The sequence below is a fragment of the Fonsecaea monophora genome (assembly GCF_001642475.1).
Source record: "Fonsecaea monophora strain CBS 269.37 chromosome Unknown Scaff7, whole genome shotgun sequence".
Classification (NCBI taxonomy): Eukaryota; Fungi; Ascomycota; class Eurotiomycetes; order Chaetothyriales; family Herpotrichiellaceae; genus Fonsecaea; species Fonsecaea monophora.
The window spans coordinates 70,181-97,375 of NW_019173938.1; the positions used below are offsets into that span (position 1 = coordinate 70,181).

Below are 27,195 nucleotides of genomic sequence, written 5' to 3' on the forward strand. Positions count from 1 at the left end.
AACAGCAATATACTTTGCCTCTACCAACTCTATCCTGTCGAAGCTCAGCGCCAGTGCTGCTCTTGGTATATAAAGACACGTAGGAGAACCGCGCCAGGACTATGGGAGGACAAGCACTCTTTGACCTGCCAAGCTTTCGCGAATGTCCTAGATCGGTGCTTATCACCAATACTCCTTTATCTACCCCATCTCGGTTGGCAGGCGAGCTAAAAAGATAAGTCCATGGGAGGCCTTCGATGTTTCATTGGTGTAAAGGGTCGTGAGCGCGTCTAGGGGAAACCCAGTCGCCCGTCCCTTTTTGACTGAATGCATAACCATGACTACTGTCTAACAACCTGCACGGTAGGCCCATGGTGCCAAATCTGTCGACCGACATTGAAGGAGTCGCGCTTCAAGCACAAACGGTCTGGGCGGTCGGGGAGTTGCTCAGTAGTGCAGAAGAATCCTAGAACAAGACTTCCTCCAGCCTCCGCACCGTGGTTGCTTCGGACATTCACGACCTATCCCCAGATAAGCTACAAAGCAACACTCTCAGTTATTTTCTTTGCAGAGTTACCACTTCTATATTACAAGTCCAGGGCATGGCCATTCTAAAGGTCTCCTTCTCGGAAGAGGCTCTTGCTGTTTGCGATTCCTGCTCAGTTTTCACCTCGTGATAACTTGCTGACAGCTATGTCCTCGGTGAAGATGGATGCCACGGGGTCCTCGACGCCGATCGCGGATGAAGAGAAATTGTCCATGCAGGCGGACCAACACCCTGCCGAGTCATCATTTGCAGAGCTGGGGACAGTGGACGCCGTTGGAAATGACGGCCCGAAAACGTCGTGGCAGAAGTTCACGAACTGGATGGAAACTCGCGCCCGCGTGGAAGCTCGCGGCATCGAACGCGTGCCGGAGTCCGGTCGTCAACGCAAGGCTACGATGAGGGACTTCTTCCAAATCGGCATCGTCTGGTTCTCAGCCAACTGTACAGCCAACAATATGACAGTCGGGGTTCTTGGGCCGATCGAGTTCGACCTGGGCCTGAAGGACGCGATGCTGTAAGATTTGGCACTTTGGGGGTCAAGACACGTGCACGCGCTAACTGTGAGACCAGTATCTGCGCCTTTGGAAACATATTTGGTGCCATGTGCACCGCATATATTGGTACATTCGGACCAATGTCTGGTAACCGAACTTTAGTATGTCTCCCTCCTTCGACTTCCTTCTTCAAACTTGATCTTATATAACGTTGAAACTAATATGGTCACCAGGTCAACGCACGCTACACAATGGGATGGTACCCATCTCGACTAGCCGCTCTCTTCAATGTTGTCGTCCAGATCGGGTGGGGTCTGGTTGACTGTCTGGTCGCTGGCTTAATCCTGTCCGCTGTAAATGGCGGAGGCATGACTGTCATTGTCGGCGTTATCGTTGCAGCACTGGGAACCTGGCTCATCATCACATTCGGAATCCAGTGGTTCCATATCTATGAGAGGTGTGTGGGGTTCAAGCTCAACACATCCCGGACGTGTATACTGACGGTGTCTCAGATATGCCTGGCTTCCACAAGTCTGTATCCTATTCATCATGGTCGGAACGGCTGGCCCGCTGTTCGACACCAGCTCGGCTAGCGCAGGCGAAGGTTCTGTCCTTTCCGGCCACCAGTTGACTTACTTCTTCCTCAGCGCCTCCGGTGCCCTCGGCTGGTCCGCGTGTGCGTGTGATTTCTTCGTCTACTTTCCCCCGAAGACTTCACGTTGGCAAATCTTCCTTTGGACGACTGTGGGTCTCGCTTTGGGCAAGATGTTCCCCGAGTTGATCGGTATCGGCCTTGGGAGTGGCCTAACCAAGAACCCAGCATGGAAAGCTGCCTTTGCGAAGTCCGCTGGGGCTTTGTATGTCGAAGGCCTCGCGCCATTGAACCAGTTCGGCAAATTCTGCGCAGTCCTTCTGGCTTTGGGAATCGTCGCCAACAACGTCGCAGGAATCTACGCTGGTGCCCTGTCATTCCAGTTGCTTGACCCGCGATTTGCTCGCTTACCCCGTGTTTTCTGGTGTACCGTCTCCACCATCATCTTCACTGTGACCGCCATCGCGGGTCGCGCCCACTTGCTTCAGATCTTCATCAACTTCCTCTCCCTGATCGGGTACTGGACCATCATCTGGATCACCATGACACTGGAAGAGGAACTGCTTTTCCGCAGGAAACGTGGCTGGTACGACTGGAGCGCCTGGAATACTCGCGAGCTTCTCCCAATTGGGCTTGCCGCATTTACAACTTTCGTGATCGGATGGGTTGGGGCTGTCCTGTGCATGGACCAAGACTATTACACGGGTCCGATCGCGTCTTTGATCGGAGATGGTGCTGATGTAAGTCTCCTGTCCACACCTTTCTGCGAGTGTTGATTTTCCTGTCCGGCTTCAGCATCGTGACTAACTCTTATTCTCTAGATCGGCCTTCCTGTAGCTGCATCATGGACAGCTGTCATCTACCCTGGTTTGAGATACCTAGAACTGAAGTACATTGGGCGATGAGTCTTTGAACATGGGTCGTGAGGGATTTTCTGAGGGAAACGTTGCAGGGGTTCTTGGACAGTAACAAGAGATCGAGAGTATGTTTGACATCTTTTCAGTACCATGTTATACTAAATATACATATCTGTACTTGGATGTATGAGATGGCTCCGCAGTAGAGTGAGTGACAGACCATAATCGTCTGTCCAGGATTCAAAATTCAAACTATAGTATCACATTTCCTTTGGTTTCCTTCTTGTTCTCGCTCTTTGATTTTCACAAGCATCCATTGAATGCGACGTTGAGAAAGTATTGGTATGTCATGACTTCGGTGGCATAAATTATGTATACGAAACATCGAAGGATTCGTCCCTGGTCAGGTGTCTGTTGTCCACTACAGTCGTGCACTTGTCACTAGGCCCGAGCGGAGTTTCTGTGAGTCTGAGCAAGTAGCAAGCCTTGTATCAGCATCTGCTTCTACCTGAAGCAAGGCCCAACATCTCTCTACATCCAACTCGCAGTCGTACTCGAATAACCACTTTCCAACCCCACCACTTCTCCAAGCGAACGGATCATCCCCTTGCCTCAGTCCGTGGGGCACTGCGCCATGGCCTTGAGTGTGATATGCGTCCTCGAATGCCTTCATCTTTTGGTCCCGCTCTCTCTGCTCCGGACCGTCTGGAAGGTGATACAGATACTGGCTCTCGTATGCCTTCTCGACGACACGCTGGGTGCGTGGTTTGCGACACATCTCGTACACTCTCAGGGCGTGTAGCTTCTCTTGAGGTGTGGCGGCAGAGGTTATCCGTGAGAGGCAGAGGCCTAGTACCGCAGCGTCTTCGATGGCCATGCCGGCGCCGCTAGCGAGGTAAGGGAGAGTGGCGTGGACGGAATCGCCGAGTAGGACAAACGCTCCGCTGGGGTGGTACCAGGACGGGGAACTCGGGGTGGGTGTTCGGGTACAGAGGCGCCACTTCTTGACTTGCGAACAAGTGGACAGAATTTTGCGGACCCTAATGTTGAGTGTGAGTGGTTGCTCCAACGTGCATATGTGCTGCTGGCCAGGTGGAGCCTGCTGCAGCTACAGGGCTTGCCTTACCTGGGATCCCAATCCTTGAACAAAGCTTGCATGACCTCGACGTTCCCTTCCTGCGTGACAACATCGTCCGGTATATCATCGGGCACCAGGAGCACCATATTGAACTGTTTACCTCCTCTTAGGACATACGACACGACGTGGCATTCGGGTCCGATCCAGTAGTTGACCTGCGGATCCAGCACGAAATCTCTCAGTTCTGGATCCTTCAGCATATCGTCGGTGTTGAGGAGCACTCTGTACGCCATATCGCCCGATTTAGCAGGAGGGTCGTTTCTGCCAACCAGAAGATTCCGACAGTGGCTTCTGACGCCGTCCGCGCCGACGACGAGATCGGCGTCCATGTGAGTGCAGACCTCTTGTTCGCCGTTTTGGACAACCACCGTCGCATGACTTCCGTCCGCTGCGATCCTGACATCGGTGACTCGTGAATTTGCCCGCACCTCGGCACCGAGTTCCACCGCTCTGTCCCAGAGACATTGATGCAGACTGACGCGATGCAGGTCCCAGTACGGACTTCCCCATTCCTCGCGCGTAGACTTGTGGATATCCCATGTTGAGATGGTCTCGCCTCGCCATCCGATCATGTTGCAGAGCCGCGGCGTCGTGGCACACTGGCTGAGTTGTTCACCCATACCCCAAGAGATGAGGACTCGGGACGAGTTCGCCAACGTCTGGAGACCTGCGCCGATCTCGCCCATTGCGGTTGCGGATTCTAGCACGGTGACTTCATGGCCAGCAAGCCTGCATGATATGGCCGTCGCGAGCCCACCAAGCCCAGCGCCAACGACGATGATCTAGATGCGTGTTAGGTGGTGTACGGTGCACAGGGGGAAGTGCCTTACCTTCAGCCTGTCACCTGCATTCCGCTCGATCTGCTTTCGCAGGGGTACGGATGAGAAGTTCATCTCCAGCAGTTGATGCAGCGGTCAAAGACACATGGGAAACAAACGAAAGGGTCCACCCTATGTACGGCGACGCGAATGGCTAACAAACGAGTGTCCGAAGATTCTAATCCTAGCCTGGAGCCATACATGCCAATAATATATGAAATTGGGGATGTACGAAATGACACACGGGACTAATAAAATGCCCACTCAACGACGTTCCAGTGGTGCGATCCAACCCACCCAACGTCGCGTCGAACGATGATCGGGAGAACATTGACAGAAAAGAGGTGATGGAACCACCTTGGAATGGGGATCCGTGCCAATTGCCGAAAAAGTCGATATTGTCGTACAGGTGCGCCCATACCGTCTGGAGTATGGCTTCAGGAGAAACGCGATGGTGTTGGCTCTTCCCAGCGAAATATAAGCGTCGGACATACTCGACAGACGCGTATCGTGGTTGATAACGGGCGACCATGATTGGCCAATCACCTGTAAGATATCTACAGTAGTCGCTTATATTTCCGGAATCGGATAAAGTGGATGCAGAACAGACAACCTTAATTCGTCCTCGATCTTGCCGTTTTGCCGTCAACCTGAAACCCAAGCCACGTCCATATCGTGAATCTCCGATGTGCTCGTACCAGAGTTGACTCGCAAGCGCCATTCCCATATGACCCCCTGAGAAATAACCATCATGTTACAAAGTCAATATACCACCTCAAGCTGCCTAGTTGCAGACCATTATCAGTTTGGGCGGGCCTCAAAAAGAGTTCAGTGAACCGAAGAAATCCGTAAAGCGGTGCAGCTCAGACCGGAAAATCGCGTGAAGAAGTTCTGTCAACAGAAAGGGACGATACGGAGCTGCTCAAGAGGTATGCTCCTTGCCGCTATGGAAATGTGGACCGAATATGTAATAGATGCCAGGCACTTGTACGCTTACCGCGTCCATGGGCCGGAGAACCTCGACCTCTATGTCAACTTCACCGAAAGCTGCTGCCTGTAGGCGCACCGTATTGTCGTGCGTCAGGTGTCGGAAGAGGAAATCCAAGGTACGCCACACAAGTCTGCTTATTGTATGGTTGACGGAGCTAGTGTTTGTTGGAATCTATACGTCTGGACTGACATGAATTATGTGCAAAGTGCGACAGACAGCTACCGTCATGTTCCCAGTGTCTTGCTGTGGGCGCGGAATGCAGGGGATTCAACTCAGCCCGGGACGCTGCCATTCCCCGAAGTATTGTACAACATCTGGAGAACGAGATTGCCAGCTATGAGTTGAAATTGGCGGAACTAGGTTGCGTTGAGGGCGACATCCAAGAAGAGATTGGTGGCACCGAACCTTCAGTCACAAATCTTTCTTTCCTTGCCACGGATGCTATGGTCGATGAGCCATCGCATGCCTCTCCTTTAGAGATGGCGATCAGAGATCACCATGTAGTCGTCGAGCATGCGACAAATAGTCCCACCACGGATCCATCCTGTCACCAGCGAAGGGGATCGGGTGCCCGAGATGCGACAAAGGAGCGAGTCATTGCCAGCGCCGAAATACAGTCGATGATCAATGCAACCTTACCCGTTGGTCCGTCGCTGACAGACGTTGTACGGCGCGTCCGCATGGGTCTTACACCGTCGCTGGTTATCTCGCCCGAGGCCAAGGAGCAGGCCCAAAGCAAGACGCCAGCCCAGAATCGCGACAGCCAACCGGAGACTGACGTGTCTGTATTGATGAGCCTCCCGTCTCACGTCGTCAACACGTTGGTCAAGAAATACGTGCAACGCATGCTCCCCGTTCACCCGTTCCTCTACGAGCCGACAATATGGGAGCAGCTCGATCGCGTACTTGCGAAGATCCCGCGGGCTGAAGGTGGTGCGTCTTGCCCACGGACAGTAAAGCTCGACTACGACTTCCTCGTCATCTATTTGATTCTCTCCGTGTCTACAACCTTGGGCAGTGCGAAGGTAGGGCAAGGCGCACGATGCATGGCGTTTTCTGAAGCACTGTTTAAAGAAGGGATTCGACACCTCTCCCAAAATGCAGCGTATCCTTCCGACATGGCTTGGATTCAAGTCACCTTGCTCATTCTGCAGTACGCATCCATCAATCCAAAGCTGGGAAATGTGTGGATTCTCAGCGGTTTCGCCATGCGCAATTGTCTCGAGCTGGGCCTACACCGTGAAGTGTCGAAAAGTATAGGTCTGGACCCCTTGACTATCGACCTCCGCAGGCGCATATTTTGGGCTGCATACTGTATGGACCGGTCCATTTGTGCGGCGCTCCAGAGGCCCCTGTCGATTCCGGACCCGGCGATCGACACGAGCGTCATGTCAATGCTTGAAGACCGCTGCATCACTTCACAAGGCTTCGATCATCAGGGTCAGGAAACCAAGAAATTGGCTCTTCGCTGGATCGAATACCGACGAGTGCAATCCACCATCATTGAAGTCCACTTCCAAAGCCGGCTGCTGGACCCCCAACAGACATGGCAAGAGTGGCTGGCGGTGATTGAGCGACGATTGTGGGAATGGTATCAGTCTGATCTCCCTCACGACGGATGGACCGAGTTTGCGTTGATGCACGGCCTAGTAATGCTGCACCGACCTTCTTCTCGCGTGCCCTTGCCCTCATCCACGAGCATGTCCACCGCTTTCGAGGCCGCCTGTTCCGCGGCCAAGAGCTGCCGCGGACAGATCACGTCAGGATACTTCCCACGCCCATGGCTTGCGGCTCACCACACCTTTGAAATGGCCCTGGTGGTGCTTTTCTGCTTGCGACACAACTTCGAGGCGATTGCCCTGCAGTTTACCCCCAATGAGATCTTTGAGATGACAAAGCTCTTCACTTCGAACTTGCTCACTATCTCAAGCCAGGGTTGGACCGAAGTCTCGGCGTATGCGGCCATCTACGAGAGACTACTGAGCCCACTCTTAGACACCATTTTCACGCGGTCCAGACCCGTCGCAACGGCACATACCCCCGAGCAGGAGGCGGAATTGGCGAGGCTGCTGTACCCCAGTCCCGCACATCCGCAGGAGTTCCGGTTCGTGGAGATAGGCGGTTCCGGTGTCTCGGAGGATCTGTTCTCGTTTGATGCTGGCATCTTCGACTGGGATGACGATCAGCTTGCGAACGACGCGACTTCATTCCCATCCTTTGTGTTTTAAAATGCTCCATATACCTCGGATAGAGCTAATAGTACTCCATATCCCGGCCCAAATTGCCGACACACAAGTGGGACATGTACGAGAGCGTACAGGATCTTTCGCACAAGTCGTGTTCGATCTACGAGCTCAGCCTTGATTATACGATACACGAGAGGAGTGGATCCAGGCAAGTCCCACGTGTCGGAGATTGGCGCTCAGCAATCGCATCTTTATACACAAGAAGAGTGTAAGCTGGATGGACTTTCCAAAGCAATAACCCACTATTGCTGAGGTATGTATACCGGGGTCAACCGCCATGATCTGGGTTTTAATCTGTTGGGTCTAGCCATCGCTTACTTTTCTTGGTTCCAAGAGGGAGGAGATACTTCAAAGACTAGCCAAAAACGACCAGTTCATTGTACCGGTATCGTCGAATAGGCTTGGAGGGCACCTAGCCAGGTAGATACGGCTGAAAATGGAACGTATCGACACCCATAGTCATGCCATTCCAGCTCGGTGGCGGCAGCATTGTATGGATCTGGGCTATGGCGACACTGATGGTATTTCGATGGTACAGGTAAGAAAGCAAGCAAGCTATTGAAGCAGAATTTATGTGTCTCCGACTGCCTCCTGTGCAGACCCAATGCTTTGTGTAAACGAGGATCACTGGGTAGACTGACGAGGGATCAAATTCCAGGACTGGACTGTCGAGGCACACCTGGCGACTATGGACAAAGCCAAGATCACGAAGAGCATATTGAGCATCACCTCGCCTGGCACGCACTTGAAGGCTGGGGACAATGCCTTTGCTCGCAAGCTGACTCGCGAGACCAACGAGGACCTTGCCGAGATCTGTGCGGCGCACCCAGACCGATTTGCATTCTTTGCAAGCCTGCCTCTTCCCGATATCGAGGGCTCCCTGGCCGAAATCGACTATGCCTTGGACCACCTCGGGGCGGTGGGCTTTGCGGTCATGACGAATGCACACGCCGTTTACCTAGGCGACCCGGCTCTGGACAGGGTCTTTGAGAAGCTGAACTCGCGGCGCGCCGTGGTTTTTATGCATCCGACCTGCTGTCGAGTGAATCTTCCCGCTGCCAATGGCTTCGCCCCTCAAGCGGTGGCACCCCTGACCCAGTATCCGCGGCCCATGCTCGAATTCCTTTTCGACACTACCCGTGCAGTCAGCAACCTGATTCTCTCCGGCACTGTGGCGCGATACCAATCCATCACATTCGTCGTTCCTCATTGTGGGGCGGCATTACCACCTGTGATCGAGCGTTGTGTTGGATACACGCCGCGCACGGTCAACCCCAGCATGCCCATCACTAGCGACGACGTCAAGCACCTGTTCAAGACGCGCTTCTTCTTCGACCTCGCAGGTTACCCATTCCCGGACCAGATACACGGATTGCTGCGTTTCACGGAGCCCTCGCGACTCCTGTACGGGACAGACTATCCCTTTTACAGGGCCGAGGCCGTGTATCGCCTGGGCGGGATCTTGGATCAACGGGCACCGGAGATATTTGACGAGGAGACAAGGAAAGGGATCTTTGGCGCTAATGCGAGGGGGCTGTTGTGGCCCAAGTTAAAAAGCCATGCTTAGGGTGAAATGAAACTGTGTTGACCCTCCCCCACAGCCGGTGTTGTGACCTTGACCTGCCACAACTTGGGCAGCTTAACCTGCGACTTTGAATTGTCATTGGCGACCAACTCATGCCTCATACAGCGTTGCGTCTGAGGTACCAAATGCTACAAGCCAGTACTTGCCTGGTGCTGTACCCGGAACCCAATCTACCATAGACATCGAGTTCATATTCGACAAGTTTCTTCCTTCCCTGACCACTTTTCCTCTCCTCATGCTTTAGTCTTTCTATTCTGTCTATAGTCACGAAACCCTGTTACTATGCCACAAATTATACCTCGATCCACGGAGCCCTACTCGTATGATTGTGCAGGCTAGGCCGGGGTGCATATCCAATGCATTAAAATCCTCGCACACGGAGACTATCACTGTATGAGCACCACCATGATATCCTCTGTCTGGAGGCATACGCTGCTGAGCGAGGATTGGCCAGAATACTCGGCTCGGCTATTTCAATCTCGAGGAGTTTTTCGTCTCATTCGCCACCTTCTTCGCTCCGTATCCCCATTTCGAGTCAGAAATCTGCGATTGGCTGAGTAGGTCAACAACCCGGTAGTCAGTTTTCCGAGAAATTCGTTGTAGAGAGACACGATACGGTGGCGCAACACAGATATTCTGTCAGCCCACGCCAACGCCGTGAACCCGTCTCGTAGGTTCTGACCAGGACAAGGTAGGACGGGGGCCCCAAATGCGCGGAGCGGACGCCCTTGTGGCTTGCCGCTTCCGGGAGGGTTTTGTCCAGACAAATTGACTTAACAGTGGGTTAAACCTGAAGACATCTTCGTGGTAGAGGGCCTCTCGATGCTTCCACTTTGTCCTCCATCACGACTTTTCTCAGCACGTGTCGGCCTTTCCTTAGTATTCTAAAAGGTAACTCTTCCCCAAATCCTCAAGATGGGCTCAATTGCGGCGCCAAGTGACTGGCGGGCCTCGGACAATCTTGAGCTTGAAGCATTAGTCGTCGGAGGAGGTTTCAGCGGTCTGTATACCTTGTACAAACTCCTCGACGCCGGGATCGACGCGAAGCTCTTCGAGGCGAGCAATCAGCTGGGTGGGGTCTGGAACTATAACCGATACCCCGGCGCGAGAGTCGACTCGGAAACCCCTTACTACCAGTACAGCATCCGCGAGGTGTGGAAGACGTGGAACTGGAGCGAGCGGTTCCCCGGCCACGAGGAGCTGCGGAGGTACTTTGACCACGTGGCGACCGTGCTTGGACTGTACGACCACATTGCCTTTGGGCAGAATGTCGTCGGGTGCGATTTCGACAACGACGCCAAACAGTGGGTGGTCAAGACGGAGCAGGGAAAGACCGTCCGGTGCCGATACTTGATCGCGGCCGTCGGGTCGTCGTACAAGAAGCATTTTCCGGATTTCCCGGGCCTCAAGGACTACAAGGGCGTCCTTCTGCATGCGGCGGCGTTTCCTGAAGAGGAGTTTGACTTCTCCGGAAAGGACGTGGCAATCGTCGGACAAGGTTGGTTGCACTCGTTAGCGCTTTGGCTCAAGGGAAGATGCTAATGCTATGGAACGCCGCCAGGTGCTACGGGACTGCAAATCACACAAGAAGTCTCCAAGAAAGCTGCTAACCTGACCGTGTTCATTCGGACGCCAAACACGGCGTTTCCGATGTATCAGCGCAAGATGTCGGCCGAAGAACAGAACCAATATAAATCCGTCTACGACCATCTGTTCAAGGTGTGCCGCGAGTCCCGTTCTGGCCTTCCTTACTGGTCAGACGGGAAGGGCACGAAAGACCTCTCCCCGGAGGAGCGCGAGAAACGTTGGGAAGATCTGTGGGCCCGGGGTGGGTTCAACTTCTCGATCGGCGGGTTCCGCGACGTCCTGTTCGACCAGGAAGCGAACGACCTGATGTACGACTTTTGGAAGAAAAAGGTACGGGCGAGGATCAGCGACCCGAGGAAACGAGAGATTATGGCGCCGGAAATCCCGCACCACCCGATCGCGACGAAGCGGCCCAGTCTGGAACAGGACTACTACGAGTGCATCGACAGGCCGAATGTCGACCTCGTCAGCCTCAAGGAGACGCCGATCCAGAAGTTTGACAGCGAAGGGATCGTGACGACGGACGGCAAGCATCGTAAGCTGGACGTCGTGATACTGGCGACGGGCTACGATGCCATCACCGGCAGCTTCACGGACATGGGCTTGAGAGACGTGAATGGCCTCGACATGAAGGAGAGGTGGAAGGATGGTGTGCGTACGCACTTGGGCATGACGTGTCCGGGCTTCCCGAACATGTTTATGGTCTATAGCCCTCAAGGTATGTCTTCTACGCACTCACCTGTCCTGTGTGGCTCTGCTGCATAAATACTGACTCTCGATAGCGCCCACGGCTCTCGCAAACGGCACCACGATCGTCGAGGTCCAGGGCGACTGGGTGGTCTCGACAATCCTGAAGATGAAGAAGGAGGGCATTCTGACCATCGAGGCTAAGCCAGACGCTGCAGAGAAGTGGGCAGCCGACATCCAGGAGATGAACGAGAAGACGCTCTTCCCACTGACGAACTCGTGGTACATGGGGGCGAATATCCCCGGCAAGAAACGGGAGCAACTGAATTATCTGGCGGGTTTGAATGTTTACGAGCAGGCTTGTAAGGAGGCCCAGAAGCAGTGGACCGGGTTCGAGACCGTTCTTGCCATATAGCTGCGGCTAAGGGACAGATCAGTCCCGCCCTTTTTAAACTCAATACAGTGTGACGAGTGTGGTATGACTAGTATATATGACTACAAAATATGTAACTGGGCCGTTCATCTACTGATTTGAGATTGTGGGTATCGAACCACACCACCACGTACGGAGCAGTAAAACTAGCTACGGCTAACAAAAGAGAGCTCCGGTACCGTCAAACATCCATCAGTCCCGGTAGTAAACTACGCTAGCTCTTCGTAGTCAGACACATGACGATTGGCGACCCGAGCGCCGCCGTGGCTGACCTATTCACTGCCTAATAAGTGTACATCAGTATGGACATGATTTGCGCCTTGAACTTGACTCGGACAAGACTCCTTTCAACCCTACCACCCCAGTCACCCCCTTGTTAGAAGCGTTTGTCTGTTGTATCGATCGGTCACTAACCCCATTCTCCCAACATGTCAGGGCTTCTCCGAGGAACTGCCTTTGTTACCGGCGCCGGCTCTGGTATGTGGTCTGTCTTGATGTTCTGGCGTTGGTACGCCCGGTACTAAAAAAAAACGACTCACAAAAGGTATCGGACGCGCCACGGCCATCTGCCTGGCTCAGCACGGCGTGTCAAATCTCGCCTTGGGGGACGTGGACACGAAGAGGTTGGAGGAGACACAGGCGGAACTTGTCGCCCAAGGGTTGGCCGTGCAGGTCATATTGATCGAGCTTGATGTGAGCAGCGAGGATGCCGTGAGAGAGGCCATCGAGAAGACAGTGGCGGCGTTTGGACGCATCGACTATGCCGTCAACAACGCCGGCGTGGCTGGCCCGATGGGAAGGGCCGAAAACGTCGCGTTTGCAGAGTGGCGGCGTCTTCTCGACGTCAATCTGAACGGTGTCTGGCTCTGCCAACGAGCGGAAATTCAGCAGATGCTGAAGCAGGATCTTCGCGCGACAGGGTATGTCAGACATGTCGCTCTATCTGGCAAAGCGTGTGCTAATTGCAGTCGTGAAGACCATACTCCCCTGGATCAAGAGGGGTCATTGTCAACGTCGCTTCGATTCTGGGCTTGATGGGCGCGTCTGGCACAAGCCCCGTCACGGCGTATAGTGCGGCAAAGCACGCTGTCATGGGTCTGACGAAGACGGTTGGTCTCGATCATTATTGTCCCTATTTCCCTTCCCGGATTCAACATCATCGCGGGATTTTTCATGGCACTATCTTACTGACGGCGCCGTTCCATGCTTCTAGGATGCTCGCGTCTACGCGAGAGAAGGGATCCGAATCAACGCAATCTGCCCAGGGTAATTCAAACCCAAGACACCCTCACCCAGCCCTTTGCTATCTCGTGTGAGAAACGTGTGCACTGACCCAGGTCTCGTCCGTCTCGCTTGCAGATTCATCGAAACTCCCCTACTCACCCCGACCCTGAACGACGCCGTTCGCAAAGAGCTCCTCAGGAGAATCCCCGCAGACCGGCTGGGCGCGCCCGAGGAGATTGGCAACTCGATCGTCTACCTGATGTCGCACTTGAGCAGTTTCATGTACGGTCACGGCCTTGTCGTTGATGGGTGAGTTGTGGCTTTTTTTTTTCCCACCCCGACTTGATTTCTGGGACGGTTTTTTTATATATCTAATTTGCTCTGCTGCTGTTTAGTGGGCAGATATGTGGCTGAGCGATCGGGCATTTGAGGCTGGTTGGAAAGGAAAATTGCGAACAAGGTCTTCACTCACAAAACCACTGGTTACAACGACATAGATAGATAGAGATCCCACCTTGCACAGCGAGCCTCGTAGTCAAGCCCCGGCACGAATCGGTGTGTCTCAAGTCCTTATTGATGGCAGATTTCTACTTTGAATTCTAAAAGTGTCAAGGACCTATGTTTTCTATTGAGCACCTCCGAGAAGCCACTTGATCCCAGCGATCAGGTCTTCGGCGTTCTTCCTCGCCGCCGTGAGCTTGGGGAAATACCCAAAAGCATGTGGAAGACCCGGATACACATCGAGCTTGACCGGGACGCTTTGAAATCAGTTAGAAAACGACACTGGCGAAACGAATGCAGCAAGAGGAAACGGATCTTACCCAGCTGCCCGGAGCTTGTCTGCGTACGCCAGACCCTCGTCACGTAATGGGTCCATCCCTGCTACCTGCATGTAGGTAGGGGGATGGCCCTTGAACGTCGGATTCAGGAGAGGAGACGCCTCTGGGTTCGACGGGTCCGGTGGGTTCAGGTAGCCGTAGAACAGTTCCATCGAGCGCTTGGAGAGGAGCGGCGCATCTTTGAGCTCTTCGAGGCTGTGGAGGCCCAGTTCCGGCGGGTAGCAATCGATGTGGCAGACGGACGGGATGCGCATGATCGAGCCTTTGATAGGGAGCTGCCCATCCTTGACGCGGTGGGAAAGGACAGCAGTCTAAGAGTAAACTCTCATTAGCAACCGCATAGATGTATTAGAGGGGGGAAGCTTAGTAGTGAGCACGTACTGTGTGGGCCCCTGAACTGCTTCCTCCAATGATGATATTGTTCACGTCGATTCCCAGATTGCCGTGATTGTCTATCGTCTGTCTCTGTCAGTTTATTCATAAGGCTAGACACTTCACTGTTGTCGTACCCATTTCAATGCCTCCCAAGAATCCTCGGTGCCTCGTGGGAACGGGTACTCTGGAGCACTATATTGGGTCAGAGACGAGCAGGAATCCAAAAGGGGCCAGAGACAAAGTGGTGAGTTGTATACGCACAGCCTGTAGTCGACGCTGACAACCACTACTCCTGCCCTCACACACATTGCCCGACACGTCAAATCCTCGCCCTCGAGATCGCCCAGGGTCCAGCCTCCTCCGTGGATGCTTCCTTTGTCAGCCTCGTTGCCCACCACCAGACCCATTTCTGGGCGCGATGGGACACCTACTAGAAGACAGCCGGCTTTGGATTCTCCCCCGATGTTGGCTGATAAATCCTCAGGGCTATAGAGGCACCGTCGGATGTCGGTATCTGCTCGTCTCTGACCTTTAACCCTTCAGTGATGGGTGGGACCTGGGCTTGGGCTCGCTTCTTCAGCTCCACCATAATCTTTCGCATGTGCTCGGGCGTGCCAACAAGGACCGGGACATCGTCGAAGTGGTTCGCGTAAAACTAGAGATTTTCAGTGTCTCGATACGTTTGTTACATGTTGCAGGTTGGTTTGGAGTACTTCTTCCCATTCTTTCGTCGGCTTACCGAGTTCGGAGTATTTGGACGGCATTTTTCCCAAGTCGTCGTCGTCGTCGTCGTTGCTGAGAGGCGAATCCCTGAAGATCTAATCAAGCACACCTTTGACTCGCAGTACACTACGTATGTTGACGAGTTAATACTCGGTACAATTTGGCGAGACTCCAACACAGCAACCGGTTGGAGAAACATGGACCCCCTTCTCCCCCGCCTTTTCGTCCGAGATCATGGATCCAAGCCCGTTCCGGAGTGGGTGGGCAGCTCCTTCGAGACGCCAACGGACTCGGCAAAGGTTGCCGAGCCCCCAGCATTCTACGGAGTCGACCACGCACGGTACGTCCATGGCGACACCGAGTTCACGGAGACGGACCGCCTCCCAAACACTTCCTCTCAGATGGGGAACAAGCTCCCCTAGCGAGGAACAAGAATATCGGAGCTGGACGAGTCTGCTATGGTGTATGTGGCGTGACCATGTCGTTCGCGGCAAAGTTCCGATCGCGAATACTTCGATTCTCGTGGTGGGACGGATAGTATACGATATAGTGTGCATTTGCCCAGAACCACATCTTTGTACTATCAAACGGGAGATATTCCAGTCTTGGTTTTGAAAACATTGTTCGGCGACGACAAAGTAGGCCCTCCAGCGTCGCAAAAATGGGCTCAATAGATACAAATGACCACCGGCACCTGTCGGGCTTCTATGAAGAGACCGACACGGGCTACCGAGTCACAGAGGAGCGTCTGGGCCAGCCTCGACACCTCCGAGTCGTCATGGTCGGGGCTGGCGCCAGCGGGCTCAACATGGCGCGCCACATGGAGTTGCACATGCAGAATTACGAGCTCATGATTTACGAGAAGAACGCCGACGTGGGCGGGACGTGGTTTGAAAACAGGCAAGTCATGTAAGACACTACCCTGTGCTGGATAGTTGCTGATGTGTCTTTTGCAGATATCCTGGGTGTGCTTGTGATATCCCCTCGCACAACTACCAGTTCACATGGGAACCAAACCCGAACTGGTCACATTTGTAAGGGCCAGCAACATACTGGTTGCGAAGTCATTGCGGCAAGTGCTGATACTGGCTTGCTCTAGCTATTCCACCTCGCAGGAAATCCTTGAGTACTTCAAGGGCATCGCCGAGAAGTACGAACTGTACAAGTTCATCAAGCTTAATCACTATGTCCAGTCGGCCCAGTGGGATGAAGAAGCCGGGATTTGGCACATTAAGATCAAGGACACATCTACTGGGGAGATAGTAGAAGATTGGGGCCACATCTTTATCAATGGGTGTGGAATCTTGAAGTGAGTTACTCCCGTACTCCGTTTGACAGAATACCCTTGCTAAAAACAGCCAACTTCCAGCAACTGGAAATGGCCTGATATACCCGGACTGCATTCTTTCAAAGGTGCCCTTATACACAGTGCGGCCTGGGACGATAGCCATGTCCTCGAGGGCAAACAAGTGGCTGTCCTTGGATGTGGTTCGTCAGGGGTGCAGATTATCCCTACTATTCAACCGAGTGAGTGGCCCCTGTCCTTATCCCGGAGATGCTGTGTATGTGTGGCTAATATCGGGAACTGTAGAGGTCAAGTCTCTGACCACGTTTATTCGCACCCCTACATGGATTACCGCTGGGTTTGCACAAAACCATGCTGGCCCAGGCGGCGCCAATTTTGAGTGTCAGTGATCCCATCAATGATGTATTCGCTGCTTCGAGCGCTGTGCTGACCTCGCCTGTGCGAACACGTAACAGTTAGCGATAAGCAAAAGCAGGAGTTCCGAGAGAATCCTGAGAAGTACATGGAGTACCGGAAATCGATAGAGAGCGAACTGAACCACCGATTCAAGCTCGTAAGCGAATTTCACTTGGATATGGGCAGAGAGGAGTCCAGCAGTTTTAACTGATTTTTTTTGTACATTGACAGGTCATTATGGGAAGTCAAGAACAAGAGGAAGCCCGACTCTTCTCCATCAACGAGATGAAGACCAAGCTGGCGGGCGACGAGCGCCTGATGAAAGCCATGATTCCGGATTTCGGCGTCGCCTGTCGTCGTCCCACCCCGGGCAACGGATACTTGGAGGCGTTGACTGCCGACAACGTCCGCGTCGTCACGGACCATATCGAGTCGATCATCCCTGAAGGGATCAAGTTGACGACGGGCGAAGTCATCAAGGTCGACGTCTTCATCTGCGCCACCGGGTTCGACATTTCGTTCTTCCCACGCTTCAAAGTCACCGGCAGGGGAGGCAAGGTCCTCTCCGAGCAATGGGCACGCAAACCAGAGGCGTACTTTTCTGTCGCTACGGAAAACTTCCCCAACTATTTCAGTACGTCCGTCCCCTTTCCTCCCCTCCAACAGAGGGTGAATCATTGAACGATGGATATCATGATCTACTGACACGAAACTCCCTAAGTGTTTCTCGGCCCCAACTCGCCCGTCGGCCACGGCTCCGTCCTCCCCATCATCGAGCACAACACCAAATACTTTATCAACTTCATGAAGAAGATCCAGACGCAGAACATCAAGTCCGTCAGCCCCAAGCCCGACGCCATCCGCGACTTCAACGAGCACATCACCGAGTTCATGAAGCGCACCGCCTGGGCGACCCCCTGCCGCAGCTGGTTCAAGAACGGCACCGTCGACGGGCCCATCGTCGCGCTGCACCCCGGCGGCCGCATCCACTGGTTCCATATGCTCGAGGACATCCGGTACGAGGACTGGGACTACACGTATGTGACCAAGAATAGGTATCAGTACCTGGGCAACGGGTTCTCGACCAAGGAGCTGCCCGGGAAGGACAATGCGTGGTACTTTGACGACCCGGAACAGGGGTATAGAGAGTATTAGATGAATGCGTGAGATAGATAGATAACGGTGTCGACGCGTTAGATTTGTATGTCATGACGTGATTCTACGGTGACTATGGATTATCTGTACTGGATGATTCTCGTTCTCATTCTCTCTCTCCCTTTGAAATAGTAAAATTGCTCTCCACGTTCGTATAGGTTGGACTTTTTTCAGGTTGGGCCACAGTGCTCTGCGGTCTCAAGTATGTACAACAATATTCCCTTCCTTTTCTTGCAGACTCAAGAGGGTCGTGGATATTCCAATATCCAACTGATCTCAGTCCCCGGTTCGACATGTACCCGTGCTCAGAGCAAACTTTTTCTCCACTTCTCTCAGGCTCCCACCATACCTACCGCGTGCAGAATAGCTCGGTTAGCGTTTGTCCGTGTCGGAAGAATCAAAATACTCCCGGTCGGGAAAGTGCTTGCTCACCTCCGTTAGGCGCCAGGGTCGTCGCCGTGACGAAGCTGGCTCGCCCGCTCGTGATCCAGACCAGAGCCTCGGCGATTTCCTCGGGCAATCCTTGCCTCTTCATGGCCATCTCGCGCACCATCTCGTCGAGATTCGTGTCGTCCTCCTCGGGCACCTCGCCCAGCATGGGCGTCTTGATCACGCCGGGACAGATGGCGTTGACCCGGATGCCGTCCCGGGCGAAATGGAGGCCGTCGGCCTTTGTGAAGCCGATCACGGCGTGCTTGCTCGCGCAGTAGGCGGGCAGGTTGTCGTAGACGCGCAGCCCGGCCATGGACGCCACGTTGGCGATGGAGCCACGGGCGGGGAACGTCGTGTCGGACGCGCGCAGGGGCTCCTGCTTCAGCATCTGCGTGATCTCGGCCCGCTGGCACAGCCACATCCCCCGCGTGTTGACCGAGAACTGCTTGTCCCACTGGCTGACGGAGTACTCGGTCGTGACGCCGGGGAGGAGGATCCCCGCCACGTTGCACGCGTAGTCGACCCGGCCGAAGCGGTCGACCGTCGATTTGATCAGGGATGTCACCGACGACTCGGACGTGACGTCTGTCCGGACAGCGTTAGCGTTCAATGGCAGAGTTGAGTAGATGGATTCATAGTGGCGGTTTGGTTTTTTGTAAATCGAAATGGTTTGCCGCAAGGAGATTCGGAGGCTGGAGGAGACAGATGGTGTACTACTGACCGGTCGGTATATCAATGACCTCGACGCCTTTATGTTCGGCCTCGAGCTCCTCTCGAGTCTTTTTCAGCGCCGCCGCCTGGACATCGGCAATGGCTATCCTGCGACATCCTTCCTTTGCAAAGAGTCTGGCCGTGGCACGACCGATTCCTTGCATTCCCAAAAGATTAGTTCAGCCCAATTCAACCAGCACAACCATAACCCGCGATGGTTTGGGGAATCATGAGACCAGGCGGTTTGCTCGTACCTGAAGCTGCCCCAGTAACGAGTGCCACGCCGGGGAAATGCATTTCGTAACTAAGTGGGTGGCAGAGCCGTATACGTTGGGAAGGGTAGGTGTTGCGGGTTTGATATACAAAGTCTCTGTCTATAATATGACGCAAGGGAGTATGATTTAATGGAAGAGAGCGAAAGAGGGTGGTTGTGTATCACTAACATCTAGTCAACGAAGGACTCTAACTATCTAGTGTACTACCCCTCACACGACGCGACGTACTCGGTACACGCTTGTCTGTTTGTTGTGTCCACCAAGCGTCCATCGGTGCTGAGTCGACCAGGGACCCAAGTTTCGAGACAACGCGGGGACCCCGGTGCGTTTGTTCACGGCTTGTTCATAACCGGGGCGGCAGGGCGGGTTTTGTTGCCGCTCCCGCTTTTGTCGCTGATATGTACTGTTGGCTGGGGTTTAGAGGTACGAGTGAACTCAAGGACCGAGGGCCAAGGGGGTAGTGGTGGGGAGGTACGAGGTGCCGTGTTATCTCTTCGGGAACCGGCACAGTTTTCCGTCTTGTACATACAGCCAACGATGCCACCCAACCAACTAACCAACCGTACACGGGACCCTGGTTGATCGAGCTACCTACTCGTATCAACAAAATTCGTTGGTATCCAAAGAGTAACTCTAGAATATCACCATGAGGCCTTCGCCTGGCTGACGGACGCTACATGGGGAATAGGTCATTACTTGATGATAACCGACATACTCAGCTCCGGAAACGACTCGGCAAACGCGGGCTTCAGAGACCAATTCTCCAGCTTGTGCAGGTGCATCTTGAACGCGTGGCTCAGGTGCACGGCTCCCGTCGCGTCGTCCTGCCGTACGTACGTCGCGGCCGGGTCGTACGGCCAGTTGACGTTGAGACAGCTGCAGAAGGACGGGGTGAAGACGTTGAACGGGTACGCGTGGTGGTCGAGCGTGAGTTTCTCGCGCAGTTGCGGCCAGGGGAGCGTGTCGATGAAGATCGGGTGCGTGACTCGACATTGCGACGGGCGAGGGTGGAACCAGGGAGGGAGGGCCTTGTAGTTCTCTTCGCTGGGGGAGATTCGGTACTGTGTTCAGGGATTAGTGATCAAAATGGACTTGAAAGGGCTTGACACAGCGTAGGTCTGTATAGAGAGAGGTATATAGTGTTGGGCAATGCAGCAAGTGAAGAGAGAACGGTGACTGTAGTTCTGGTCCGAATACATGGCTCGACATAGGAGAACCGTGCTCACCTTCAAATGGACATAATTCAGCCAGAATATCGCCAGCTTCTCGGGCAACTTGAAGTTCCACTGGCTGATGGGCGGTGTTAGAAACAAAGTCAGCGAGTCCGCCGTAGCTAGACTGCTGCTGTAGTGACCTCCCAGCAAAATCTGCACGTCCGGGTCATGGGCCGCGCGCAGCGCAGGGTCGTCGTCGAGCCGGGCCTGGTGCTCACTGATACATTTGAACAGTTTGCCATCCCAGATATTGCTGGGCGGGCAGTTCTGCGGTATCGGGACCAGTCTCTCTGCCGTCATCTCGGGGGCGATATTGTTGGCCAACCATAACTGCGGGTCCGGGGACAGATAGAAGTTGTTGTTGTTGAGTGCAGGGAGTTCGTCTGTGCCTTTTCTCTATCAGTTCTAGGCAGCAATAGGAAACAAGATCTCTCTCTGAGAAGGACACTCACCCAGGTCTAGCTGGCCTGCATAGGTCTGTCCCTGGTGCAGCACAAGTTGGTTTCCGAAGAAAGGAAGCCCCCTGGGATGGTCGCTGTCGTTGGCTGTCATGCCATGTATGCTCATCTGGAAAGCGGTCAGATAAAATACCTCTCGTAATATGGCTGGGATAAGTCCCGACTTGCCTCGAAATCCCCGGCAGACGTGTCGAGGAAACAATTGCCAAAGTCATTGTTGGCGTCGACCATGATCTCTATTGTGTCTCCACTGTTCACGCTGGGCGGGTCTATGAGGGCTTCACAGCCTTGACTAGGTTGATCGAGGTGATGAAGCTCGTTGTTGGCTAGGTGGTGGGTATTATCTATATGGTGGTTTTCCTGGGTAACCTCTTTCTCGTGACCGGGGAGACCATGATTTGGATTCGGTTGTGATGTCGTGCAGTATTCCGGGGGTGGATCGTCGTCCGTCTGCTCCTTTTCCGACTGTATCTCGCGAGGCTGGTTGTTGGAAGGCAGCCGCCGTTTCTTCCTCGCCGGGCCATCTACGGCGTCATTGTTGTTATTATTGCTGCTGCTGTTGTTGTTGTTGTCCTGACTGGTCGCGACGTCTATGATACTCTGTACCTTGGCCTCGAGCATCCGAACCCGCCGTTGAAGTTCCTCGTTTTCCCTCACGAGGTCTGCCACGCACGTATCGGACTCTAACCGGGCGAGCTTCTCCTCCAAACTGGCAATATACTTCTTGGTGCGTTCACGCACATTGCGCTGTGACTCGCGGTCCTGGATCCGTTTCCGCTCAAGCTGTGCCCTGGTGCGTCGGGGTGGTCCTTTGCGCCTCGTATCGTTGTTTGCTGCGAGATTGTTGGTAGGTTGGCGAGGAGACGAAGCCTGTCCGTCTGCTGACGATTGATCTAATGCTGGAGACATGATTCTGACTCGGACTCATCCATAAAAGCTGCTGAACTGAGTGGACTAAGTTGTGATGAACTGAACTGTTGATTCGGAGAGACAGACCAGACCATACAAGAAAATACGGGACGGGAACATGGGCCGAGAAGGTCTAGTCGTCACCAACGAGGGTGAACTGGAAACCCCCCTTCTGGCTTATCAGATCCCGCGAAACTCTTAGGGTCATGCTGGGGTGACGGAAAAGCCAACCGTCTATCTAACCATGCATGGTCAAGGGCCTCCGGGGCCCCGCGTTGTCCAGGACCGTGGAACAAGGAGGATAATGGGCCCCCAATGCATAAAATTTTCCAATGCTTCCGCACTTTCTAACTACCCAAGATGGTTCCAGGCAACTAATTAGTTGTCTTTGGGTCCTTATCGGCATCGGGTTGTGCAAAGTATCTCGGTACACAGAAGTTGGATTCCGTCCACACCATCCCTCACCCGTGTCCTAGAGCCTTGACTTTTCCCCTCTAGAACACGTAGCTGGACAGAGCTAGCAAAAGCCTCCTTGTCCGCATTGAGCACCACACTATTACTTACTTCACTAACCTTCTCTTCACGTTCAGTGTGCGAACAAAGATGCATCCCACAAGTTGCGTGCTATTACGAAGCCTCTATACCCCCATTTGTTTACCAACAACACTAGGCATGCTTGGGTGCTTCGATCTGAGCAATGTCGACTTCCATCTCAGCCTTTTCGTCCTCTGCCTGGTTTGTGAGGTGGATCGCCACATCGTCGCCAAAGATCTCGCCTACTTCTTCGAGGGACAGGCCCTTGGTCTACAACAACAAAAGTTAGCACTTGAGACGAGCAGCTGATAGGAGAGTAGCGTACCTCGGGGAAGAAAAAGTAAATGATGGGGATGTTGATAGTCGTCAGGACGATGAAGACGATATAGTATTTCCAACCGATTTCGGCAAAGGCCGTGGGCGCGGCTTCGAGGTAGGGGATTGTGGTCAGGAACAAAGTCCCCACAGACCACGCCATGCCTCGCGGTCGAATATGTGTCGGGAAGATCTCGGAGCAGTAGATAAAGCTGTTGGCATCAATGCAGCATCCGTAGCTGTGGCGGTCGTGTTAGCCCATCGACAAAGTCACCCTGTGATTCGCAATCCACGATATCAACTTACAAGGTCAGATGCAAAAATATAAAGAAGAGCGCCGCACTCAGCCCTCCATGGCTATCGGTGCCCGAGTAGTAGCGCAACAAGATGGATTCAGCGATCAGTGAAACCAGCATCCCACTGAGGCCGGTGAGGAAGAGGAACCTTCGGCCGGTTCGGTCAACCAAGATCGAGTTGACGTAGTTTCCGAGGGCCCCAATTGTGACATAGATGCCAGACAGAAGAAGAGGCATATGCCCCGTCTGTCCAAGGCCCTGGTAGATCATGACGCTGTAGTCTGTCGACTTGGTCAACCACATGTTTTGTCTGTGAGAGCCAGCGAAACTTACTGTAGATGACGAGGATGCCTGAAGATTCATTGCTGAAGAAGGTAAAGAAGCCGCAGAGCATCCTCTTGCGGTAACTGGGTTTGCGCCACAGATCCCAAATGGTCTCGTGGCTGAAGAACTCCCGGTCGTGGTCGACCTGCCGGCACATTTGGTAGAATTCCTTGCGGGCGTAGACCTCTTCCGGATCCGATGGATTGTAATGAAGCTTCGCAACGATTTTCCAGGCTTCGTCCCGGCGGTCTTTGAGGAGCACTGCGTAACCCGAGTCAGAGATCGTTCTCACGAGGGTAAAAAAGGGAGCCAACGTACGCCACCGTGGAGACTCGGGAATCCAAGGCGCAACGGCAAGGGTCAGCAAGGGCCAGAGGCAAGCCACCGCCAGAGGGAATCGCCATTGGAAGTTTTCATTCTGGGAGAAGTAACAGCCGTAGCCGACCCAACCGGCAATCATATAGCCTCCCACGAGAACGACACCTGGGATTTGTGTAAGTACGTGAGAGCTCCAGCATATCTTGCGACTTACCATGCTGCCCGACCAAGAACCCCCGACTGGCAGGAGGAGATATCTCTGCTTGCATGATTGGGATCAAGGTGACCAAGTTTCCTGAGACAGAGCCAAGTCAGTCAGATGTCCCATCTCTTGTCTCTCATCTCTCATCAAGTACCACTCACCGACTCCGTACCCAGTCAACCACCGTGCAAACAGAAACATGCCTATCGCCGCCGAACCCGCCTGCAACGCGGAGCCTACAATCGAAATAATCGTGGCAATATACAAGGCCTGCTTCCGACCACGGGCGTCGCACATCCAGCCCATGGTCCAGCAGCCCATGAAGGCACCAGCGGAGAAGAGGCCGCTGGTGGCACCCAGGATGCGATTGGTGTAGGCATAGTTGGGCTCGGTCGGCGCAGCTGCCAGGCCAAAGTATTTGAAGAACCCGGGCTATATTTGCGGCCGTGTTACCATGGATGAACCCTGAGGAATGAGGATTGAACAAACTGACCTGGCCAAGGGTTGTCGAGATAATGCTGAAGCAGTACCCATATGACAACGACCCTAGACAAAGGGCGAAGACGATCTGTTCGAGAAAAGGTCAGTTCACCGGTGTCCTGGGTAAGACGACTGTGTACGTACAGAGAGGTTGTACCACGAATAAAATCCCTGTTCCTTCGCCATGGTTGTTGAAAAGTTTGCTTCATGACAAGGAGGTAAACAAGAATTTCCTTGCAGTATCTTTATAGCACGACGTTGTGCAGGGAACAGGTTGGGCTCGGGTCACCAAAGGAATCGACCGGTCTCGTCCATACTGTCCAGAAAGCCATCACGGCTGCGCTTCCGACATTCCGATCCTACAATTCCGTGGCACGACGAATCGCGTGGCTGACCCAGGTATTTCGTACACTGTCTTATGACATACACTTTGTATCTAACCGGGAAGAGTAAAGCGGGTTGGGGTCCAGAGTGGACGTATCTTTGGGGAGATGGTGGCATCAGAACTTATCAAAGCGCTTGCTCGGGTCTATTATGTGGGCTACTCCAGCCTTGGTCTATTCTCCGCCGAAATCAAAGCTACAAGCTCGCTTCGAACAGTCGCTCCAGTTGCTCTCTCTGGGGCTCCATGTCTTCTTCGAGGTTGGGGGCGAGGTTCAATACCCGTTTCTGCGGCAGCGTCCCCTCCACAAGGCCCGGGATGTTCTCTCTGCTGAAGCCGAGATCTCTCAGACCTCTCGGCTGATCCCCCAGCTTGGCCAGAAAATTTGCCAGAGCCTCGCCGAGGATTTCCCCAGCGCTCTCCCTCTTCGCGGTGCTGATGTCCACGCCAAACGCCTCGGCGGCAGCAAGATGTCGCTCCGGGTTGGACGCAGCTGTGAACTTGAATACGCTGGGGGAAGTGACTGCGACACTGACTCCGTGAGGGATCAGTGGCTTGTCGGCATTATAGCCCTTGTGCCTATACCCAGGGTTTTGACTCGAGATGGGATAGCTCATGCCATGGCACAGATGAACGCCTGCGTTCCCAAACCCGACACCGGCCAGAGTAGCCGCAAGCAACATCTTATTCTGCGCGTCACTATCTTCGGGGTCTCTTACTGCCCGCGGAAGGTATTTGATCGTGTCTTTTAGAGCTTGGAAGGAGAAGACGTCTGAAATGGGGTTTGCGCCCTGGTAAGCTGGCCGAAGGATAGGATTCGACGGGCGAGGGGTCCGTTGGTTATAGGGTATTGCGGTCCAAGACTCCAAGGAGTGGCAGAGGACGTCGAGCCCAGACGCAGCGTGGACCGCTGAAGGCATCGTCCTCGTGTTTAATGGGTCACAAATACCCAAGGTCGGTTTGAGAGCACGAGAAGCTACACCAGTCTTTGCTCGGTGTGAGGTCAGATCGAAGATGGCGGTGCCAGTTGTTTCCGACCCTGTGCCCGCCGTCGTCGGTATCGCGATCAGTGGCAGAAGCTTCCGAGCCACGGGAAGTCCACGGCCGAGAGGTGCATTGACAAAGTCGAGAAGCTCTGCCTCGGGATAACAGGTGTAGAGATTCATCATCTTGGCCGTGTCGATGACACTTCCACCACCGACAGCGATGAAAGCATCAGGCCGGTAATTTCTCGAGAACTGGATGGCTTCGAGAATCCTAGATGTATAGACAAATGGTCAGACATACAAAAATGGTATTCCAGGAATGGAGTGTGTGGACGAGTAGAGCCTTACGAATGTTCTTTCGGCTCCACCACCACCTTGTTAAACACCGTATAGCTCAAAGCCTCTCGGTCTAACGACTGGTGCACCTGCTGCATGGCATGCAGGCCTTGGATGTTAGTGTCGGTGACGACGCAGACGCGCTTCGACCCCAGGTTCTTGACGTCCATGCCCACTTCGGCGGTGCATCCGGGCCCGAACCGGATGCTCGAAGCTGCCATCTCGAAGGCATATTCCTTTTCGGCCGGGAGTTCTGCCACTTTGGCTAGATGCTTGGCTGCAGCATGGAAGGGCTGGCCATGATGGACTCCGGGGTTGGAATGGCAGCGACAGTTTGGGGGGTGGTGGAATTGGACCGTCCGAAGGAGATCGAGGGCTCGAGAGGCTGCGGACGCCGGGACACGAGTGATGATGCCCATCTTCCCTTCTTCCTTGGGCAGTGAGCTACTGGTGCTGTTCCGACTGGGCGAGTAACTCACATGTGCTCGGCTTGCTTGGTCGTTTTTTATTTGCCGGATGCCTCAATATGTAGTAGTGGCAGGCCATGAGCGGCGTCCGCCTCCACGGAAACATCCCAGTCTCGTTAGTGGGCTCCTTTCACCGCACGGGACGATGATCCGACACCTTGGATCGATATGCAATCGGCAAAGCACGGCCTTGTAGGTCAGATTGGCGCCGTCTTGGATAGAGTTGGCCCGGCATAAAGGGAACCGGTCCGCTTCAGAGATTGGGACTCGATGAGTGCGGATCGAGGTGTTTGCACTACCCGCTACACATTTGGGGGTAACTCATCCGAGCTAGAAACAAGTCGTATCTCACTCTCAATTCTTCTCAGATGTAAGATCGCCCGTCAAGAGACACACATACAAAGTCATTGTTGACAGCGCGCGGGAGCGTAACTAAGCAAAAGCGCAGTTTGAGACACTCATCTCAATTATATTACCAGTTACAGTTGCGCCTCATCCTCGCTTCCCTGACGCTTTTAGAAACGACACAATAGTGACTTTACAATATTGATTCCACTGCCTCACAAATCGGCAACAATTCAAAA

General features: G+C 53.8%; 11 protein-coding genes across 11 annotated transcripts; 6 read left to right on the plus strand and 5 right to left on the minus strand.

Annotated features, from left to right (window-relative positions):
• Positions 1-672: 672 nt before the first annotated feature.
• On the plus strand, positions 673-2,517 carry AYO21_01733 (hypothetical protein; the record flags this gene model as incomplete). Its single annotated transcript, XM_022651715.1, has 5 exons — positions 673-1,040; positions 1,097-1,181; positions 1,254-1,477; positions 1,533-2,352; positions 2,434-2,517. 5 exons carry the CDS (start codon positions 673-675, stop codon positions 2,515-2,517), a joined length of 1,581 nt encoding a protein of 526 aa, XP_022515833.1.
• Positions 2,518-2,890: 373 nt separating this feature from the next.
• AYO21_01734 (hypothetical protein) lies at positions 2,891-4,500 on the minus strand (the record flags this gene model as incomplete). The annotated part of the gene is made up of 3 exons (XM_022651716.1): positions 2,891-3,509; positions 3,596-4,389; positions 4,438-4,500. The coding sequence occupies 3 exons, from the start codon at positions 4,498-4,500 to the stop codon at positions 2,891-2,893; spliced, it is 1,476 nt and encodes a 491-aa protein (XP_022515834.1).
• A 929-nt stretch (positions 4,501-5,429) lies between these two features.
• On the plus strand, positions 5,430-7,644 carry AYO21_01735 (hypothetical protein; the record flags this gene model as incomplete). The annotated part of the gene is made up of 2 exons (XM_022651717.1): positions 5,430-5,531; positions 5,653-7,644. 2 exons carry the CDS (start codon positions 5,430-5,432, stop codon positions 7,642-7,644), a joined length of 2,094 nt encoding a protein of 697 aa, XP_022515835.1.
• Positions 7,645-8,098: 454 nt separating this feature from the next.
• Positions 8,099-9,229, plus strand: AYO21_01736 (hypothetical protein; the record flags this gene model as incomplete). The annotated part of the gene is made up of 2 exons (XM_022651718.1): positions 8,099-8,200; positions 8,321-9,229. The coding sequence occupies 2 exons, from the start codon at positions 8,099-8,101 to the stop codon at positions 9,227-9,229; spliced, it is 1,011 nt and encodes a 336-aa protein (XP_022515836.1).
• Positions 9,230-10,162: 933 nt separating this feature from the next.
• On the plus strand, positions 10,163-11,936 carry AYO21_01737 (hypothetical protein; the record flags this gene model as incomplete). The annotated part of the gene is made up of 3 exons (XM_022651719.1): positions 10,163-10,745; positions 10,809-11,552; positions 11,617-11,936. The coding sequence occupies 3 exons, from the start codon at positions 10,163-10,165 to the stop codon at positions 11,934-11,936; spliced, it is 1,647 nt and encodes a 548-aa protein (XP_022515837.1).
• Positions 11,937-12,382: 446 nt separating this feature from the next.
• On the plus strand, positions 12,383-13,491 carry AYO21_01738 (hypothetical protein; the record flags this gene model as incomplete). The annotated part of the gene is made up of 4 exons (XM_022651720.1): positions 12,383-12,431; positions 12,499-12,874; positions 12,931-13,220; positions 13,292-13,491. 4 exons carry the CDS (start codon positions 12,383-12,385, stop codon positions 13,489-13,491), a joined length of 915 nt encoding a protein of 304 aa, XP_022515838.1.
• Positions 13,492-13,803: 312 nt separating this feature from the next.
• On the minus strand, positions 13,804-15,156 carry AYO21_01739 (hypothetical protein; the record flags this gene model as incomplete). Its single annotated transcript, XM_022651721.1, has 7 exons — positions 13,804-13,936; positions 14,000-14,328; positions 14,399-14,476; positions 14,527-14,584; positions 14,654-14,761; positions 14,824-15,047; positions 15,106-15,156. The coding sequence occupies 7 exons, from the start codon at positions 15,154-15,156 to the stop codon at positions 13,804-13,806; spliced, it is 981 nt and encodes a 326-aa protein (XP_022515839.1).
• Positions 15,157-15,776: 620 nt separating this feature from the next.
• AYO21_01740 (hypothetical protein) lies at positions 15,777-17,972 on the plus strand (the record flags this gene model as incomplete). Its single annotated transcript, XM_022651722.1, has 8 exons — positions 15,777-16,024; positions 16,072-16,149; positions 16,215-16,424; positions 16,485-16,642; positions 16,707-16,802; positions 16,877-16,974; positions 17,049-17,451; positions 17,539-17,972. 8 exons carry the CDS (start codon positions 15,777-15,779, stop codon positions 17,970-17,972), a joined length of 1,725 nt encoding a protein of 574 aa, XP_022515840.1.
• A 397-nt stretch (positions 17,973-18,369) lies between these two features.
• On the minus strand, positions 18,370-21,971 carry AYO21_01741 (hypothetical protein; the record flags this gene model as incomplete). Its single annotated transcript, XM_022651723.1, has 6 exons — positions 18,370-18,989; positions 19,126-19,272; positions 20,106-20,451; positions 20,617-20,993; positions 21,057-21,139; positions 21,196-21,971. 6 exons carry the CDS (start codon positions 21,969-21,971, stop codon positions 18,370-18,372), a joined length of 2,349 nt encoding a protein of 782 aa, XP_022515841.1.
• A 666-nt stretch (positions 21,972-22,637) lies between these two features.
• On the minus strand, positions 22,638-24,626 carry AYO21_01742 (hypothetical protein; the record flags this gene model as incomplete). The annotated part of the gene is made up of 9 exons (XM_022651724.1): positions 22,638-22,775; positions 22,831-23,059; positions 23,127-23,397; positions 23,450-23,701; positions 23,759-23,923; positions 23,973-24,053; positions 24,122-24,392; positions 24,454-24,528; positions 24,585-24,626. The coding sequence occupies 9 exons, from the start codon at positions 24,624-24,626 to the stop codon at positions 22,638-22,640; spliced, it is 1,524 nt and encodes a 507-aa protein (XP_022515842.1).
• Positions 24,627-25,019: 393 nt separating this feature from the next.
• AYO21_01743 (hypothetical protein) lies at positions 25,020-26,563 on the minus strand (the record flags this gene model as incomplete). The annotated part of the gene is made up of 2 exons (XM_022651725.1): positions 25,020-26,079; positions 26,157-26,563. The coding sequence occupies 2 exons, from the start codon at positions 26,561-26,563 to the stop codon at positions 25,020-25,022; spliced, it is 1,467 nt and encodes a 488-aa protein (XP_022515843.1).
• Between the last annotated feature and the right edge of the window lie 632 nt (positions 26,564-27,195).